Source organism: Natrix helvetica (genome assembly GCF_964273705.1).
Source record: "Natrix helvetica genome assembly, chromosome: 12".
NCBI classification, from domain to species: Eukaryota; Metazoa; Chordata; class Lepidosauria; order Squamata; family Natricidae; genus Natrix; species Natrix helvetica.
Window position 1 is genome coordinate 20,628,092 of NC_138556.1, and position 20,069 is coordinate 20,648,160.

At 49.0% G+C, this 20,069-nt stretch overlaps 1 protein-coding gene across 1 annotated transcript in view; it reads left to right on the forward strand.

Moving 5' to 3' along the window:
* Positions 1-12,316: 12,316 nt before the first annotated feature.
* Positions 12,317-20,069, forward strand: part of TLN2 (talin 2) — a 40,172-nt gene continuing 32,419 nt past the window's right edge. Inside the window, exons 1-8 of the mRNA XM_081964881.1 lie at positions 12,317-12,485; positions 13,159-13,256; positions 13,608-13,737; positions 14,527-14,679; positions 15,157-15,299; positions 15,997-16,124; positions 16,969-17,032; positions 18,819-18,923. Of these exons, the coding sequence (XP_081821007.1) occupies positions 12,350-12,485; positions 13,159-13,256; positions 13,608-13,737; positions 14,527-14,679; positions 15,157-15,299; positions 15,997-16,124; positions 16,969-17,032; positions 18,819-18,923 (957 nt within the window). The 5' untranslated portion in view covers positions 12,317-12,349. The remainder of the gene's footprint in view (positions 12,486-13,158; positions 13,257-13,607; positions 13,738-14,526; positions 14,680-15,156; positions 15,300-15,996; positions 16,125-16,968; positions 17,033-18,818; positions 18,924-20,069) is intronic.

Sequence of the window (20,069 nt, forward strand, 5' to 3'; positions counted from 1 at the left end):
GGTAGGTGCTGCGAGATCGAGAAGGGAAAATGCCACGGCCACTGAAAATGCCATTCTGCTATGCAAGCAATTGAGGCCTTAGGGCAAGGTGGTTTTTTTTGGGGGGGGGGGGTGTGCCAGAAATACTGCACATGATCTGTATGGCCTGTTGAGCAAATGACAAAATCTCCCTTCTAATTTAATTTATATTTCATGGATTTGAGCTGAAGAGTGTCTGTAATGAAGAAGGCAATCTGTTCTGTAGGATTTTTTTTTATACTAGTTAAGGTTAAAGCAACACAAAGGCACCAAAATAATTAAAAACAACCCCTACCTCTCCATTCCTGGTGCCTCCAGGGCCTTGTGGGTCTTCCTTCTCCCCCTCTGCTTTCTTTTCAAGCTTTGAAGTTTTCTCTTTGAAAGTCTGGAGGTCGCTGATCTGATCAGTAGATAAGCTGAAGATTGGTGTCCCTCAGCCACAGAAGAAAGATTGTGGGGAGGGGGCAGCATCCCGATTCAAGGGGGGTTGCAGGCAGCTTGGATCTTGGAGGGCCATGATTGCAGGAAAGGTTCTTCTGCTGAAGTCCCCATGAGATGACTTCAACCAGGGACCTGCTTGTAGAAGCACTTACATCGTCTCCTGTTTGGGGCTAAAAAAATGCCTTGGCCTGCTCTATGCTGGGCTTACAGCAGCAGCACATGGCCTTCTGAGCAGAACTGGGAAGCCCTTCGGAGACATTTCAAGCTCTTTGGGCCTGACAATTAAAGCCAGAGGCTGCCAGTGGGTGTCCCAGCACCACCTCTTCAGAACATGAGCTGTGCCTGCTGGATGGGACGCCTGTCCCACCTAGTCTAGCCAACAAGAGGCTTTGAATCTCCCAGCAGCCCCATGGCCATCGTGGCAAAAAGATGTTGATTCCCAGAGCTTCCATGAATGGTTCCAATTTGTTGTGAAGCCAAAACAACTCTGCATACAAGGTCAACCGGACGGTTTAAGCAGTTGCCCTGAACATCTGGAGAGCCCCAGACCGAGAGGGGGGGATGTAGTAGGCAATAGTTGAGCATTGTTGATAGTTGGGAACCATTACAAGACTGGAGTTCTTCTTGCAGAATACCTAGACTTCATTTAAGATTTGTGTCCTCTTTTAGTGTCCCGTTGGGCATGACACCTTGCTAGCCTTGTTTCGTTTGAAGAAGCTAAGCAGGGTTGGGCCTGTTTGGTACTTGGATGGGAGACCCCAGGCAACAACTTCCTGGGGTGTCTGTGAATCTTGAGACGCTGAGCTTCTCCTGAGAAGGCTCCTCTGAAGCTTCAGGCAGGAAACCACCCCATCCCTGGGGAGGGACGGTTCTGCTGTAGCCAGCAACACCCCCCCATGTTCAACACCTGATGGAATGCGGTGGCCCAGAAGTTGCATCCCTCCACCTCTTCCAAGGCAATGGAGGCTTTTGGTTGCCTGAGAGCGGTGAACACGGCCTTCAGATGCCAAATTATTGTTCTGGAGGCAGGAAAGAGGCCTCTTGGAGCAGACTCTCATCTGCCAGCGTGACTCACCTGGGCCACCTACGCGGAGCAGAGGCCTTTGCACACACACACACACACACACACGGCCTGGTCAACCCCCAGCATTGGCCATGGTTGCCATGGGGAATTCATCCTTTCAGGGAAAGAAGTAGAAACAGCAGTGCTACATCTCCAAAATTGCAGGGGGAAATCGAGAGAGAGAGAGAGAGAGAGAGAGAGAGAGAGAGAGAGAGAGAGAGAGAGAAAGGGGGGGCAAAGGGGTCCCCTTAGCCTCCCCCCTGCCTCACTGTCCAAACCGCCGAGTGAGGCTCCTGGGTGTCCCTCCTCTCTTGCTTCAAGGGGTCATTTCCTGGGGCCAGAAATAATGACATGATGGGAAAGAAGTCTAAAGAAAGTCCCTCTCCTTGCTGGGAATTGGTCTTTCTTTTGATCTCCTAAATTTCAGATGGGCTGTTTATGTGGTGTTTCTTTTCTGCCCCCTCCCCCTTTCATTCTCTCGTCCGTCCACCCAGGAACCTCTCAGACCAGGGGTCCCCAAACTTGGCTTAAGACTTGTGGACTTCAACTCCCAGGATTCTCCAGTCAGCATAACTTACTCTCTTGTCATCCCTTCCTCTGCAATCTCTCCACTTAGATCAGAGGTCTTCAAACTCGGCCACTTTAAGATTTGTGGACTTCAACTCCCAGAATTCTCTAGCCGGCAGAGCCGGCTTCAAGTTGCCAAGTTTGAAGACCTCTGTCTTAGACCAATCTGCCTAATCCATCATCTTGTGTCCACAGTCGTTCTCTGGTGTTGCTCTTTGAGGCTCTTGGCTTGGCTCAACCCCCAACCCTGCCCGTCCAAGGGTGGTGGAAGGCAGCCAGCCCTGAGCCCGATCAAGACGTTGCCTCACCTCCATTGCCTCTGCTCCGTTCCCAGCCCTTTCCCACTGCAAACTCATTATTCCCAAGAGACGGATTTGGAGTTAATGTTCTGCTCTCTGGCTTCGGTTTAGCAGGAGTAATTATCACATTTCAAGAGTCGATGGCTGTAACTTGTCCTCGGCTGCGGCACGTTTTGGAAATTGTATTTGTCTTCTCGGCCTCCTGGGAAGACGCTTCATAGTTTTTATTGCGTTTTTGGAGCTATGTTCCAAGGTTTTGATGCCCATCCAAGTTTTCCTTGTGGCAGGGGTGTCCTCCTCCTCCTCCTCCTCCTCCTCTCAGTTTTTGCATGAAGGCCTCGTGCCAGATTCTTCTCCAAACCATAAACTCCTCCCTTGCTCTTGTAACTTCGATATGTATTCTGTGGGGCTTTTCATGGAATGATAAACAAGGTGCAGAGTTAAACCTGGTGGTCTCCCGTCCATTCGGGTCAGAGTTGGGGCTTTGGGGCATCCAGTTCAGTTCCGTTGAGCAGAAACTGTTTTCAGTGGAAGGTACTCAAGTTGAATCTTTTCTCCCAGTAAATGTGGTATTTCACCAGACGGTTTGAAGGGCCGTTGCTTGATTACCTCCCGCTAAAATCCCCTGAGATCTTTTTGGGATTTCACATCCAATGGTCAATTTCAGGTGTGGCACAAAGTGCTGTTAAGTTGCAGCCACAGCTGTGCATGCATGCTTGCATCCCGGGTTGGAGGGGGACAGTGATCAAAGGAGACACAAGCTGGTGCAATTTTTGTTGTTGTTGTTGTGATAGGGAAGCGCAGACGAGCTGCCTGTCTCCACTCTCGGCCTCTCCTTTCTCCTCCTGCGGATCCCCTTCTCCTCGGCTTCAAATGCAGCTGCTGGGTGGGGGGCAACCGCCTTTGACAGTTGGGGTTTCTTGTGTAATAGGCAGAGGTTGTCAATGAGCTCATCCTGATCCATTATAAGCCCTCTGGGCAATCCACTTGCTTACTGGAAGTTGCTTCCCATGGGATGCCCCTGCGTGCCAGCCTCCTGCTGGCTGGTCTCCCCTTGTCTGTCCTGGAGTGTACCAGCTGTTGGAGGCGAGGGCTTGCCAGTTCCTGGTTGGCTCTTTACTGTCTCGGGCACACGATGGCCCTTCCCACACGTGCCAGCAGCTTTTGCCTCCTCAACTGGACTAGAAGGAAGCCAGCTTTTCACCAGGAAGAGGGCCAGCTCTGGGGCTGGGCTACCGTGGGCTTGGATGGAGGCTGGAGGTAGGGCAGAGGGAGTATAGCTCTCTCTTCAGAGACAAGACCCTGTTCTCTCTCCTAAATCTTCTGAATTATGGGGGAATTAGGGTGCGTGTGTGTGTGTGAGAGGGAGAGAGACCCCAGCGTGTCCGGGTGATTCCAGAGAGCCCAGGGAGGGAGGGGTTTGGTTCCTTTGGGGTCCTGAAAGGGTGGAAGCTTATTTAGATCAGAACTAAATTTAGGTGAGGCAGAGTGGATGGTGGCCCCAAATGGAGGCTGTGTGCTCTTCCCTTTGCTTGCACCAGTTTTAGCACATAAGGCCACGTGTGGCTCTTCCATCCCTCTGCTGCGGCTCCCTGTCGCCAGTCGGGGCCACAATTGACAGGGCTTTCGGTTAGGACAGGTAGAGGAAAAAGGATGCCGTGCTAGGAGGAAACTCTATGGTGGGAAAATCTGGTCAGCTGCAGAATTGAACCGGGGGCGGGGGGGCTTCCGGTTAGGGCCTTTGTGGCTCTTTGAGTGTTTAAGGTTGCCCACCCAGGGGCTAAGCCATGATTTATTGCAGGAGCTCCATTTCTGTGCCTTGCAGAACACTCTGATCCACGATGGTTAACTAGGTCAAAATACAGCTGTCTCTTTTGTGCTTAAGTGTTTCACTCGAATGTAGCCTCGGTGTGTCAAAAGGGGACCAAGGGTCAGCTTTGTTCATTTTTTCATGAGATCGGAGCCTCCAAACATGGATAGGAGGCAGTTGAATTGCATGGTTAGGGTCTTCACTCATTCTCCATTTCAAATTGATCTGTCTTGCTGCAGAACTCCCTGCCACAAAACACAAAACCGTGAGAGAAGCGTAAGAATTTCCCCTTATTCATGTTGCCTAACCAGGAAGTAGAATTACAGGGCAGAACAGTTGCTTCTGCACATCTGGGCTTCGGGGGGGGGGGGGCTGGAGGAACAGGTCCCACCTGCTGCCCTCTGGCATTCCTTCATTCCCACGGAGATTAATTGTTGACTTGCCATCCTGTCGCCAGGTGGCCAAATGGGTCTCAATTCCTGCTGAAATTCACCCTCTGAATTCGATGGGAAATCCTTGGCTTGAAGCTACTTTCATGCCTTTGCTCAGCTGATAGGTTGAGTTAAAAGTAAGGCAGCATCTCAGGATGTCCACCGAACCCCAGTTGAGCCCAGCTTAAGAGACTTTCTGGGTTCTTTCTAAGTTCTGCCAGGTCTCATTCTCCAGTTTGGGTTTTCATGAAGCCTCCGGATGGAGAAGGACCAGCGCTGTCTAGTGTCTCCCAATCCTCATTTTGGGCAAAGAATAAATATTTATTAGACGTCTGTAGCAGTTTCTTCTGTAGTTCCTTAAAACAAGCATGCACGTCGTTTTTTCACAAAAGATCCAAGGAAGCAGATCAAAACGCCCAGTAAGCTTTTGTAAAATAAATCAATATTTTGGTCATTGTGTTGTTTTCTCCCCACCCTACTGGCGCCTACACAAATATACTTTTTGAAACCCTAACAGATTTTTTTTTGGTGTGTATGCAAAACTCAAGCTGTTTCCCTTTATTAGTTGAAATATTCCCACTCCAGAAAACACACACGAAATGTAATTGATTTGTTTCCCTGCAGTAACCATAATGACTGTGATAGGTTATGCGTTCTGTTCCCCTATTTTGCTTTCTCTGTTTCAACTGGAAGAAAAGCAAAAGAAAATCTAGGATTGTCTTTGCAGAGGCGGAGGGAGGCTTTTATATTTGCATTTATATTTATATTATCTTTGCAAGGAAATAGAAGGAAAAAGAAAGCATTGTAGGATATGTTGCGTGGTTAGGAAGTTGGTAACTGGGATATGATAGGTTACCCATGGTTTAATACAGTGTTTCTCAACCTTGAAGATGGGTGGATTTCAACTCCCAGAATTCCCCAGCCAGGTAAGCTGGGAGTTGCAATCTACCTACCTTCAAGTGGCTACGGTTGAGCAATGTTGCTCTGATTAGGCAGAGTCCCACCATGCTTCACGCGAATATTTTGTGTCTTCCCTTGCACTATCTACACCAGAGGTCTTCAAACTTGGCCACTTTAAGACTTCTGGACTTCAACTCCCAGAATTCCCCAGCCAGCTGGCTGGAGAATTCTGGGAGTTGAAGTCCAGAAGTCTTAAAGTGGCCAAGTTTGGGAACCCCTGATCTATACAATGCTCTCATAGGGCCTGTTTTGCAGCCTCAGCATCTGGAAATCTTCCATAGCAGCCTGTGTCGGCTTTAGCTGTCAGACCTGGTTAAAAAAGGCTCCTTCCAATCTCCAATTACTGAGCTGCTTTCTAGACCACCACATCTCTCAGGCCATAATTTTAAAACTCAATCTACCACCATGTTGTCTGGGGTTCAGTTGGCCCGTGGGCATGGATGTAACCTTTGGGGGAAAGAGGGTTTTCCTTCTCTTTCTCAGTTTGGGTGTCAGGGTGAATTGTCTCTTGCAAAAAGGCTTTGCAAACCACCCGCAACTCCTTCCCTTCTGCACATTGTAGGGAAGTGGCATGAAATATTATTCTTCTCTTTCCAGGGGAAGGAAAGCAGCAGTGATTTTCATCTTGATTTTCAAGGCACCTGCTTAATTTTCTGGCTGACAGAATGCCTTCCCTTTTTCTTTCTTTCTTTCTTTTTGGAGCTTGCAGAATGCTGAAGGAAGGTGGAAATAATGGTTTGACCTGACACAGAGAGGGAGAAGGCCTCATCCTGCCTCAGTGGACCTTCTCGTGACATTCCTTGGGCAGCTGATTGCCCGCTGTGGGGAAATGGGGCTGAGGGTGGACCAGGCAGGTCTCTTGGCTCATTCAATCTGGATGCTCTTAGAACAGAACAGAATAACAGAGTTGGTCCCTCCCTGGAGGTCTTCTAGTCCAACCCCCTGCCTAGACAGGAAACCCTATACCGTTTCAGAGAGATGGCTATCCAACATCTTCTTAAAGACTTCCAGTGTTGGGGCATTCACAACTTCTGGAGGCAAGTTTTTCCACTGATTAATTGTTCTCACTGTCAGGAAATTTCTCCTCAGTTTTAAGTTGCTTCTCTCCTTGATTAGTTTCCACCCATTGCTTCTTTCTATTAAACTAGACATACCCAGTTCCTGCAACCGTTCTTCATATGTTTTAGTCTCCAGTCCCCTCATCATCTTTGTTGCTCTTCTCTGCACTCTTTCTAGAGTCTGCACATCTTTTCTACATTGTGGCGACCAGAACTGAATGCAGGATTCCAAGTGTGGCCTTACCAAGGCCTTATAAAGTGGTATTAACACTTCACGTGGTCTTGATTCGATCCCTCTGTTGATGCAGCCTAGAACTGTGTTGGCTTTTTTGGCAGCTGCTGCCCACGGCTGGCTCCTATTTAAATGGTTGTCCACTAGGACTCCAAGATCCCTCTTGAGGTTGACCTGCTTCCCGTGAGCCCTCTCTCTTGTTAGGATGGGAGCAGTTGGGAAAGCGACATTCTCCTCAGGCATGGTGAATTCTAGCAGTTGAAGTCCACCCATCTTAAAGGGGCCATGTTGGGGAAAGTGTCTTCTTCTGAGGTGTCCTGTGACCTTCAGATTCTATGGAACAAGGCGGTGCCTCAGCTCATGGAGAGCAGACTCAAGAAATTGGATTCACCCTGATCCAAAATTCCTGGGAGATGCTGTGCGTTTGAGCTGATTTTCTTACAACACCGGCTGGGGTGATCCTCTGAGCCACCACTCCCCTCCCAGCTATGCTGAGCATCTTCCGATGGAATTCCCTCCTTCCCTTTGGTGGAAAAGGGAGCATAATTTTTCGCTTCCTGGATTGGAAGCAAGCGGGCTTGATCCAGGTTCAAAACACTCCCAAAGCATCAAATGTTCCCTCGTGTGGGAGCAAAATCTGCTAGCGTTGATGCTCAGCTGTAACATGTAAGTACCGAGTTGTTAATATTTAAGAGCAAACTTTTTAGATAAATCTGTTGCTGAGAAAATTGGGGAAGATCACCAAGTCTGAGCTCATGGTACAAAATGTAGAATTTGGTCCCAGGAGGGCAGTATGTTATTTCTTTCAGAGGAGGAGAATGTCCTGAAGAGAGACTATTATTCATTATAATGACTTTTTTGTTGTTGTTGTTGTTAAATGAAAGGATGTGGAAAATGCTTACCAAAGAATGGGATTTGTGCAAAGGGAGTCCCAAAAGTTAAATCCAAAATTTGCCCCCCTGGAATCTTCACCAATAAGGGGTGTGCGCAGGTGGGTGTGTTGTGCTTGCACATCCACTAAGGAAGTCAGATTGAGACCCTTCTGGACCATATGCAGAATTAAACTTTTTGCATGTTTGTGAGCCAAAGAGTTTGGGCCAAATCTGGTGTTTGGAGCTACGTCTGCTTTTGGCGAGAAACCACTTTTGCTTTGGGTAAAATCCAAGAAACTCAAAGTTTTCCTTTCTCCCCAAACGACATTTTGTTCTCTGCAGAGCGAAGGTGCATGCTTGTTTGCTAGATTTGCACCAGGGGTGTCCAACTTTGGTAACTAAGACTAGTGGACTTCAACACCCAGAATTCCCCAGCTAGCATGGGGATTGTGGGAATTGAAGTCCACAAATCTTAAAGTTGCCAAGGTTGGACACCCCAGCTTTACCTTCTTGTATTTCTTCCAGTGCTCCACAGTCTTATTTCTTTCCATGAGAAAAGACATTTCTTTTTTCTTTTCCTAAGGAAAGGCGCTTTTACTTGTCATGAGGATGTCTTGTAAGCGTTCTTGTAAACTTCTTTTTAACTCCTCTGCTCCCAAACCCCCTTCTTGCACCCTGAAAGAAGGCAGGGGCTCAGGGCCAGAATGGGCCACCTTCAGATTTCTTGCCCCCGGGCCCACTCGGCTCAGCCACTGTCACCAGGGGAGGGCTGAGCTGCAGGCCTGGCACCTGCCGAGAAAGAGCATCAGAGCGGGTTTCTCCAACTGGAGCAGCTCTGGTCCTGACTGAGGCTCGGCTGGATTTATGGCTTCCCACGTCTGCTAAATTCTTGGCTGCTTTGTGGGGCACGAAATTGAACTGCCTGGCCACGAGATGGGAGCCACAGTGCCAGGATGAGAGGCTGTTCCGGGTGATGCTTTTTGGAAGATGAAGTCCCGTCTCGGTTCTGTGCACTGGAAGGGATTTGCTGCTGGCTTATTTTTGAGAAGTCGCTCATAAATAAGGGAAGAAGGAGAAATTCTTGTCAGAGGAAGCTGGTGGGTTCCCTTGGGCACACCGGCAGCTATCCAGCTCGTCTGGGTGCCAACATTGAAATGCAGGCAGTGGTAGAAGCTCTTGATTAGTAAGCCAATTCTAAAACAATTGATTGGTTGGTGAAGTTGTGGGTCCTGCATCACTGGAGGTTTTCCCAAAAAAGGGGCCTGATAGCCCTTTGTCCAGAATGGGATGAGGACTCCCGCAGTAGGCTGGGGGGGTTGGACTAGAAGACCTTCAAGATCCCTTCCAGCCCCATAATTCTGGAATTAGCTCTTTCCCATGCCCATCCTGTTCTGAGTCGTACTCCTTTGGTAGATAAGCAAAGCTCTGGTTCAAGAAAGCAGCCAGCAGGCCAGAAACATTAAATATCATCCGTTGAGGATCCAGAGTTGTGAGGAGGGTGGGTTTATGGACATCTCCGTGTTGCCACTGTGGTAGCAGCCTTTGTGCCTCTTTCAGAAGGATATCACTGCCCTAATTTGTCCAGGGATGCCATTGATTTTCATAGAGTCATCTTCTTCAGATGCTCTGAACGTAGTTTGCAACGTTTGGAAAAAGAACACCGTTGCAAACGGACATGAAGTCTGGAGCATTGATTGATTGTTTCCCTTTTTATCCATAAAGCAGCTGTGTCTTCTCGGGCTCCTTGGCTGCTTCTGGCCTCTCAGAGATCAATAGGGCCTTATTAATTCAGCATTTCTCTGCATTAAGATGCCTCGCAACAGCTGATCTCAAGGAGCTCAAATCCTTGACAAAGACGTCTATTTCCTGACAAGAACTTTCCAGGATAAGCTGACATCACTGCCCTGTTGCAGATGAAAGTTTGACAAGGGGAATAGATTTGCATTTTTAAGTCCTCCTGTGGGGCCAACATCTGCTTCAGCCTGAACAGAATTGACTCTCTTCAGTCAGTCATAAATTGAGCGGCTGAAGGAGCGGCAGTTTTTTGGCCACCGAAGCAGGACCTGTGCGGTGATGTCTCCTCAGGAGCCCTTGAAATCTCCTTCCCTGGGATGCCAGCAGCACCTGCACGGAGGCCAACGGCAATGAAACAGGCTCCACATTGACTTCATAGGGATAGAATCACATGGTGGTTGCAGACGGCTGATTTGTTCAAAACTCTTCCCACCATCCAACCTCTGAAGAAGAAGAAGAAGAAGAAGAAGGGAAATGGGGAGGGGGGATTGTTGTGAGAACCTAGTGTGGTGTTGGAGGGACCAGACGTCCTCCAGGTGTGACTGGCAGATTTCTAGTCCAAGGTTCCAGTTTCCTAGTGCAGGGGACGCCAAACTGGGTGACTTTAAGACTTATGGGCTTCAACTCCCAGAATTCAGCCAGTGCATGCTGGCTGGGGGGGGGGGGTTGCCCAGTTTGGAGACCCCAGAATCTAGTGAGGGGAGAACCCCACAGTCTGGAACTGCCACCCCTCCCTTTTCATCCGATGGCAAAAGCCCTTCCGTGCCCCAAAGGCTTGGGATTGAGAGTTCTGGACGATATTCTTTGCCCCTTTTGGCAGGACGTGTTTCAAGAGCTCAGAAATTAGAGCTGCAACTTTTCTTTTTGCCCAGTGGAGTCTTTGATTTTTTTTTTTTTAAAGCCAGATGTAGAGTGTGGAAATATTTGGGAGAAGTTGCAAGATGCGGAATAAGTGGTAAAAGGGGCATGACAGGGTTGGAATGAGCCTTTTTAAAAGTTTTTGCTAATGGAACGCTTCTGGAGAGTTATCATTTGCTGGCCTCTTGCGCAACTTTGTCCCCTATTTAGCCCTTGGGAAGGTGGTGCACCTTTGCCAGCGCATGGGGAGATGCCAGCAGGCAGCAGCCATGGTCCTCCTTCCTGAGCATGTGAGGCATTCCTGCCTTCCATCCCTGGGTCTCCCTCGCCCATCAGCTGCAGCCTCTTGGAGAGCAGCATGATGTAAATGCCTAAAACTTTCCAAAACTCTGCTGGGTGTTGGGGGGGAGTAATCCCTTTCTCTGCGGGAAGGGCCTCCCTCTGCAGGGACCCCATCTCACACCTCTTCTGTCTGGGTGGGAGGGAGGCTTTGCTAAGCCCCGGAGCTGCTCGTGCCTTCCCTCTCTTGGTGGGCTGCCTCTGGGACCAGGCGTGGTGGCTGCCCATCCTGGGATCGGCCGCTAGAAAGAATGAAGCCGGATCTCTCGGAGAGCCAGCGAAGGGCAGCCTTGACAGTAATCAACTCCAGCTTTTAGAGAGCTGCTTAAGTAATAGGCTGAGTCATATCCTAGAGGGGGAGGTGTGCTTTTGGCTCTCTCTCTCTCACACATGATGAGAAGGTTGGGCTCGTTTTGGGACTCAACTTCCAACGGGTTGGGTCCTGCCGGGCTGAAGGAGGCTTCTGGGCCCTGGTGCTGTTGGACCAAGGGTTGTTTTGGGATGAGGTAGAGCAGGGATGGCCAACCTTTTTCTAAACCTGTGCCAAAACTGTGTGTGCGTGCATATGCTGCATGCACCACACCCACAATGCAATGCGCCCCGCCCACCTGCGCATGTGCACACGACCCCCTGTGCATGCATTCATGACACATACACACCATGTAGGGGGGGGGGGTTCACTCTCTGCAGGCTTCAGGAAAGCCTCTGGAGCCTGAGGAGGGTGAAAAACAGGCCCTTCTCTAGGCTCCGGAGGCTCTCCTGAAGCCTGGGGAGGGTGAAAATGGCCTCCCCCGACCCTCCGGAAGGCCAGAAATCAGCTGGCCATCAGCTGGAGATGACGGCTCTCGTGCCGGCAGATATGGTTGGGCGTGCCACCTGTGGGATGCGTGCCATAGGTTCGTCATCATGGAGTTAGAGCATAAGATGCCATAGGTTCGTCGTCATAGTCCTAGACCTTCCCCCTTCCTCTCCCACCACAGCTGAGGTAGAGGAGGAGGAGGAGGAGGAGGAGGAGGAGGAGGAGATGTCTGCATGAAGCCAATGGAGGAAGCCCCCAGCCTGCTTGGAGAGCTTTCAGTGACTGGTTAGGGCTTCACGTAAATCCTAAAGTAAGACTGAAAGCAAACCGACACGTCCCCATAAAATTCCAACTAATTGTAATCTGGACCGGCTCTGCTACCGCTTGGCATGGAGTTTGACATTTTAGACGGAGAGAATGGATGATGCCAGGGGTCTATCCACATCATAACATCACGAGCGATTATGGTAGAAGTGGAGTTCAGTGGCAGAACATTGGCTTCCCCTGCAAAAGATCCCAAATTACAGATCAAAATGCGCTGAGTAGCAGAGGAGGGAAAAAATGATCTGGAAGCTTTCCGCTCGGCTGTTGCTAGCCAGCGTAGGTACCACTGGCTCGACGGGCAACTAATGTTGACATCTGCTAAGTCGACGTCCCAGAGTGTGAAATGGGGGTGATAGCAGGGGGGGGGAAGCTTCGGAGGCATGAGAAGGTCTTGTAGTTGTGATATTTTTCCTCCATGCTCATCCAGTGTTCTCCTTTGCTTCTTTTGAAGGTGAGATAAGAGCCCCCCGAGGGACCCAGCACCATGGTTGCCTTGTCGCTGAAAATCTGTGTCCGCCAATGCAATGTGGTGAAGACGATGCAGTTTGAACCCTCCACTGCAGTCTACGATGCCTGCCGGGCTATCCGCGAGAGGGTCCCCGAGGCTCAGACAGGGCAAGGTCAGTCCCACGCTGGCCCCCTTGAAGCATCGCCTGCATAGCAATGTTGTAACAAGGAGGGATGCTTGAAAATTGCCCTCCTCAGTCTGTGGGATTAGGGAGGAGATGGTAACCTGTGGCCCCTAAACAGGCAAGTGAGCCTGGAGAGGCTCTGGTTGCGGGTGAGTTGTTAAGATGAAAGCAATGAACAAACCAACCACAGACAACTTCCCATGGCTGAGAGAGAGAGAGACCAAGAAGGTTCTGAGAACATGGCCTCCGTGGCAGCTTAATGGGGCAAGGAAAAGGCAGGTGGGCATAAGGTTCAGAAGACCTTATGCCACAGATCCTAGACGATCCCTAACTGCAGAACAGCAACAAGCCTTCGTTCCCTTTGCAGAAGCAGGACTGAGCCTTCCTTGCTTCCTCCCTCTCTGACCAATCCATTCATTGATCCGGGCATCGCAAACTTTGAAGCCTGCAGAATGAAGGGAGCCAATTGTAGCCAAAGGGAGAGGGAAGGAGACAGGCGTGAGGGAGAAGGGCAAGGGAAGAAGGGGACGAGAAGGGCCAGCAGAAGACCAGGGCTAGAGAAGGAAGCTGAAGGCCCCGACAAACTTCTCTGCTTGACTGGAAGGGGGACACCTAAAAGAGCGGGCTGCTTCTTCAGCTACTCTTCCGTCTCCTTTCACAGCCTCTGACTATGGGCTGTTTCTGTCCGATGAAGACCCACGGAAAGGCATTTGGCTGGAGGCCGGCAGGACCCTGGATTACTACATGCTGCGGAATGGGGTAAGGCTCTTGGTTCCTCCCAGGGAAGGAGAAGGAGGCAAGCAGACCAGCTAGGCCTATTGATGGAATAGCAGTTCAGATAAGCCGATAGTCTTGCTACCTAACTGCCCGTGGCAGCATCCTCCTTGAGTCCACCTTCACTCTTGGTGACCCCGAGGACAAAGGCTTCCCTGACAAGAGGTCGGGAGTGGTTCCTTTCAATTTCCCTCTGGGCCAAAACCCTGGGAATCCCTGGAGGTGCAAGTCCTCGGGGGGGTCTCCTTGACTCTCTCTCCCCCTTGCTTGGGTGTGGTCAGGATCCATTTCCAGGTTTGTCTCGCCTGTGAAATATTTGGGTGGTTTACTCCCTAGGATGTTTTGGAATACAAAAAGAAGCAGAGACCCCAGAAGATCAGGATGTTGGACGGCTCCGTGAAGACGGTGATGGTGGACGATTCCAAAACGGTTGGAGAACTTCTGGTGACCATCTGCAGCCGGATAGGTAGGATAGAGGATGGCCCGCCAAGGAGATTGTCCCCATTTCCCACAGAAGAGCAATCAAATCTCCCCTCCAGACAAAGGGATCTGAGGGGGGCAAACCCCACGGGAAAGAGGGTGAAAAGTCTATGAAGTAGACTTTGTGGCAGGCCGTGGTAATCAACCTTCAAGAGTGGCTTCCAAAAATGACATTCCAGGAAATGTGGGGTTTCCTTTGAGCCAGGCCATAGTTAGTTGGCCTCCAAAAGGGCCTTTTCACGGATTGAGAACCTGTGCTGGGAATCCCTTGCTCTGTCTCTCTTCTGGCGGCTGTCTATTAATTGGGTCTGTAGTGCGATTGGTTATCATCTGGAAGATGGGTAGCCCTTGGTGTGGACTGAAGGAGAAGGCCCTGCCTCTCCTAGGTCTGCCTTGATTTGAAAGTGGGCTGTGAGCGCCGATGTTAAAGTGCAGCCTACTTTCCTGGAGCTCCCAGCCACCAGGTCATCCTCTTAATTAGATGTGATGCTTCAAATTCTCTGCCAGAAGAAAGTCTCATCTTTTTTTGCTGCTGGAGGAGCTGAAGTCCTTGTGCCTGTCCTCTATTGCACAACTCTGTTGTTTGCTGGAAGAGGAGAGGGGCACTTGGAGTTCTGGAAAGGCCAACATTCACCCATGGTAGTTAATGGCAGGGGAAAGGTCCAAAGAACTGCTCTTTCTTGTGGCTTCATCAGGGGGTTCTGACCCACAGACTTCTTTCCAAACCATGCCAGTTCTTGCAGCTCAGAAGAATGACTTTTTTTGCATTTTTTAGGCATAACCAACTATGAAGAGTATTCCTTAATCCAAGAAGGCAGTGAGGAGAAGAAGGAAGAGGGCACGGGGACCCTGAAGAAGGACAGGACGCTGCTACGGGATGAAAAAAAGATGGAGAAGTTAAAAGCCAAGCTGCACACCGATGACGAATGTGAGTGGCTCCCTCGGATGTTGAGTGTTTCCCAGGGACGAAGAAGTCGTCTGTGATAGAATGGGAGTGATTTCATAGTAGCAAAGCTTAAGTAGGAACATCTTAGGTTTGTACATAATCTAAGGTGGAGGCAGATACCTTGAAATGCCCACGCTCTAAATCTAGGGTTAAAATATATATTTTGAAAAATATATTTTTAAATCTTGCTCTGCATTTTCTCCTTCCTAACTTGGCGCTGCCCAGTTCCCGTAATGATTCGTAGCCAAGCCCGGAGGGCAGAGGTCTTCAAACTGGGCAACTTTAAGACTATGCTGGCTGGGGAATTCTGGGAGTTGGAAGTCCACAAGTCTTAAAGTTGCCAAGTTTGGGGACCCCTGCCGGAGGGAATCATGGGAGCTGCAGTCCAATGATCTGAAGGAGGCTAAGCTGGAGAACAGCTGTGAAATGATCTGCCTCCTTCTTCTCTTTCACCCCCAGTGAACTGGTTGGATCACAGCCGAACGTTTCGGGAACAAGGGGTGGATGAGAACGAGACGCTGCTTCTGAGACGGAAGTTCTTCTACTCTGACCAGAATGTGGACTCCAGAGACCCCGTCCAGCTCAACCTGCTCTATGTTCAGGTGTGCCGGGGGGGACAGGACAGGTGACCCTCTTGCTAAGGCACCAGCTGGTCTGGTCAAAGGCAGTTTGACCCTCCTTGATTCAGCAAGCCACACATCTGCACATCATGTTCAACCATGACCTGTGGGCGTGAAGCCATGGACAGTGGGTTCCAACCCCCCAAAAAACTAGGTTCTTGCAGAGTTAGACTAACTAGATCAGAGGTCTTCAAATTTGGCAACATTAAGACTTGTGGACTTCAACTCCCAGAATTCTCCAGCCAGCATAATTTACTCTCATGTAATCCCTTCCTCTGCAAACTCTCCACTTAGATCAGAGGTCTTCAAACTTGGCCATGTTAAGACTTGTGGACGTCAACTCCCAGAATTCTCCAGCCAGCTATGCTGGGAGTTGAAGTCCACAAGTCTTAAATTTGCCAAGTTTGGGGACCCCTGAACTAGATTTATTGAAAGGAAAAGAGGGTTTGGTTTGCAGACTCCTGGAAGCCGGAAAGGGGTATTTTAGCCCCATGTATGAGTAAGTCCATCCAGGTGAGGCTTTTTATTCCCACTGAGGCTGCTTTGAATGACCTCTTACAGGTGCTCCTGCTCATTTCCTTTGGAAAGAAGGGAAGTGCTGAGTTTCTTGGGAAATGTGGCCAAGGAGGAGTCGAGATCTTGGGGCCTGATGTGGACTCTTTCCCCGCTTGCTTTCTAGGCCCGGGACGACATTCTGAATGGTTCCCACCCGGTGTCCTTCGAGAAGGCCTGTGAATTTGGCGCTTTCCAGGCACAGATCCAGTTTGGGCCTCATGTGGAGCACAAGCACAAACCTGGCTTCTTAGAGTAAGTGAGGCTCTTCCCTTGGGGGCTAACCGGAGCTGGGCAACTGCCTGCACAATGGCTTTAGCCCCAGGGCTCTTTGGGGACCACCCCCACCCCTCACTTCCCCCACCCCCAAGATAATTCCAGCATTTGTTGCTGAGAAGGCTGGGGGGGATGTCTGGGCCCTCATTTTTCCAACCTTAGGAGGACAGAAGGCTGAGTGAACCTTTTAGTCAGTCAGGATCGAACTGCTGGCAGTAGGCAGAATTAGCCTGCAATATTGTATTCTAAGGGAAGGGAGGGAGGACTAGCAATAGCACTTGGACGTATATACCGCTTTGCAGTGCTTTGCAGCCATCTCTAAGCGGTTTACAGAGTCGGCAGAGTCTCCCCATCAATTTTGGCTCCTCGTTTTACTGACCTCAGAAGGATGGAAGCCTGAGTCATCCTTTGGCAGCTCCCTTGAAGGGTTCCTGATGCTGCTGATGTTGAATGATGGGGGTGATCTTCATCAGGTTTTGCTAAAGCAGCTCCACGGGATTTAAATAATGAGGCTTAATCATATCTGGAGGTTTCTGCCTCTGCTCAGAGTCCAGCTTCAGAAGGCTTGATGGGGGGGGGGTGAGACCCCCTGGGGCCTCGTCCCCACCATTTGCCCCCAGGGTACTTTCTTTAAGGAGGGAGGATCATTCAGGCGTGTTAATAATGGAATAATCCCAACTGGCCAGCAGCTGGACTTCCCTTCCCAGAATGCCCCAGCCAGCCTGACTCCGTGGATCCTTTCCCCAATGTGTCTCCCCAGCTGAATGTTTTCCAGTCGAGAGAAGGAGGCTCCTTCATTAATTGTGACTTCTTGTTCCTACAGTCTGAAGGAATTTCTCCCCAAAGAATACATCAAGCAAAGAGGAGCCGAAAAGAGGATATTCCAGGTAATTAAAAAGGGACCCTTCTACCCCAAGCGGGGAGACAGCGTGCATCTCAGTGGTCCTTTTCTGTGCGTGTGCGTGTGTGGTTTGTGGCATTCTGTCAAATGTAAAGGAATCAGGTGTGTTCTTCCTCTCTTTTGCTCCCTTTGGCAAACTTCCTGCCCTAAATTATAGTTTTGTGTCTGGTGGGAAGCCCGGTTTGCCTTTCGGTGCCTTCTCTCCAAGGCAGGAGGGGGTTTGATAGCGTTTGACTGCAGTGTAGAAAGCAGAGAAGGAGGAGAAAGTTTTTTTTTGGTTACATATTTGACTTCTTTTATAAACAGAGCGTTGGCTGGGTTTTCCCCCTTAACATCTTCTCATATGCTTCGTTCATTTTACATCATCTTTCCATTTCCAATTTCAGCCCTATTATTTTCTTTCCATGTTTTCCATCTTAGGTTTAATTTCTTTCTTCTTAATAGATAAACAATGTCATTATTTGTCCCTCCAAGTTAATCAAATTTAACATTTCATTTCCATCTTTTATTCTACTTTACTATAGGTAACATATGACCTCAGATTTAATTTTGTATAATAAACATTTCACTTAGTTAATTATCCACAATTAATAGTATTCATCTATTTCCCTCACATCATTTTAACTATATGCCATTAACAATGTTAAGATCTTTCATTTTATTCTACTGGTGAATCCTTTTCCTTCTTTCCTCCTTTCCTAACCGTTTTCTCTTGGTCTCTCAGGAACTGAGGAAAAGGGAGCTTTCTGGGGGTGGAACTGATCACCGGTTTTAGGGGTTTGGGCTTCTGCTTAGTTCTGTGCATCGTGAGGTAAGATGTGGAAGGCCCTCAGAGAGCTAGAAACCCTCGTTCTCCCGAGGCGTCTTCTTTTGACTACTAAAAGCATCCAATGCAGCTTTTCTCACCAAATGCCCTCCAGATGTTTGGAGCTAGAATTTCCCACCATTCTCAGTCAGTGGGAACAGTGGGAACCCTGGAAGTTACGGACTGATACAGCTGGTTGGGAAACAGCTGACGAAAAGCATGGGACTTCATCTGCTCGGTCAGGATCTGCCACCTTCCCCAGGGTGATGCGTTCCAGATGTTTTCGATCTCAATTCCCATCATACCCAGGCAGCTTCTCCTGTGTGCTGCTTGGGGAATCCAAGCATGGGTTAACTTTGCCCATTAGCCTAGAGACTGAGTTATGTAACGCCTCCTCTGACTGGGCTAGTTCAGTTTTTAAACTCAGTTCAGCCTAAAGAGACGGAAAATAATTTGCTCTAGGATAATAGATAAAATTAACTCATTTCTTCACGATTCCTCATTATTTGGACTATTTACTTGTGAAAATTGGTGAAGTACAGTTCGCGTTGTTTGGCTGATTGGGCAGGCGACAGTTTATTGTTAGCCTCGACTCCGCTCGGCACCTCTAACAAGTCCCTTGCGGCTCTCGCGGACGGGGTACTTATTGCCTGCAGAGGGTCGCAGCCGCCAGCTTGACTTGCGTTCGTGTTGCGGTTGAGAGTCGGTTCGCCACTCTTGCGCCGGAGCAGGGCTGAGAAAGGAAGGTCAGACAGGGAGAAGATGGCCAATTCCAGCTCATAACCTTGCTCAGCTGGGGCTGGTCTGAGGAGACATGGCAAGTTATGGATCTTTATAAGCAAATAAATTAAGAAGTTCAGAGGTGACTCTCTCTTTTAGCAGCACCTTGAAAGTCTACCTGTTCCACAACAGCTGAGGCCTTCTCCTAGGAGGTTTCAGTTTGACGAAAATAGTCCTTTTACCACAGGAACACAAGAACTGCGGAGAGATGACAGAAATCGAGGCCAAAGTGAAGTATGTGAAGTTGGCCCGGTCTCTGAGGACCTATGGAGTCTCCTTTTTCCTGGTGAAGGTAGGATTTGGGCTTGAATTAAATTTACTCAATGAGATTCAATGGTTGGTGCTTGCAACGTTGAAGAATATGCTTCATAAGACCTGGCTAAAGAGTTAAAACCTTTTTCAACTCAAAAGGTTTAGAGTTGAGGGAAGAATTGAAAAGACTTTCCTTTCCTCACTTGGTCTTGGGCAAAATCCATTCCCGAGCTGGATCGATACATCGGAATGATTGGACTGGGTTGGTCATCATGTAGCCAGAAGCCAAATTATCATAAAGCCAAATCTTGACTAGTCCAAACACTGAGTAGACTTGGAGTAGGAGTCGGCAACCATGGCAACTTTAGGATCTGTGGACTTCAGCTCCCAGAATCCCTTACGCTGGCTCAGGAATTCTGGGAGTTGAAGTCCACTGGTCCTAAAGTCGCCCACCTCTGACTTAGAGAAATCAAAACATTGGCAAGTCTGATTGACATTTGGGCACCTCGTCATAAAGCCAGATGAGAGGGAAGGAAACCCATCCCTCTTTGCCCTGACATTGAACTGGGACAAATTTGAATTTGCAGTGTGAAGCTGCCTGATTATTCATGATCTTGGACCCCACTGAAAAATTAGTAACCAAGTTCTGCGTTGGCTGAGCCGTTCCCGCTTTGTGTTTCCATCAAATCTTCCCTCTCCTGATTGAGAACGTGGCCTTTTCTGGTGGAGTGGCGCTTTGTGGTCAGCCATTTCCTTTCCGTGTTCCTTTCGGGATCCATTAGCCACCTTGCAAAGGAGCAATTTGTACGCCAGCGGTTTTTCCCAGAATGCTGCCACACAAGCTGTGGTTTTTCTCACACTCAGAGTCCTCCGATGTTCTCCTAACAGGGGACTTCCAAATGGCACCACAGGGCACCAGGGGAAGAAAACAATTCGGATAATTATTTGACGGCAGCGATATGCTGGGGTTCATTCAATTAAAAACACATATTCCATTTCTTTGAAGGCTTTCCTTTTTTTCTTAGGGCTGACTGAAGCAAATGGCAATTAAGTCATTTCGGGAACAGCGGTGTGAAATGTCTGGCTGTGATCGATTTATGAGAGGAGGAAAGCAGAGAATTTAAAAACCTGTTTAACGAATGCTCTGAACGTTTAATCCACTCTGCTTTGAATAAATTATTGTAAC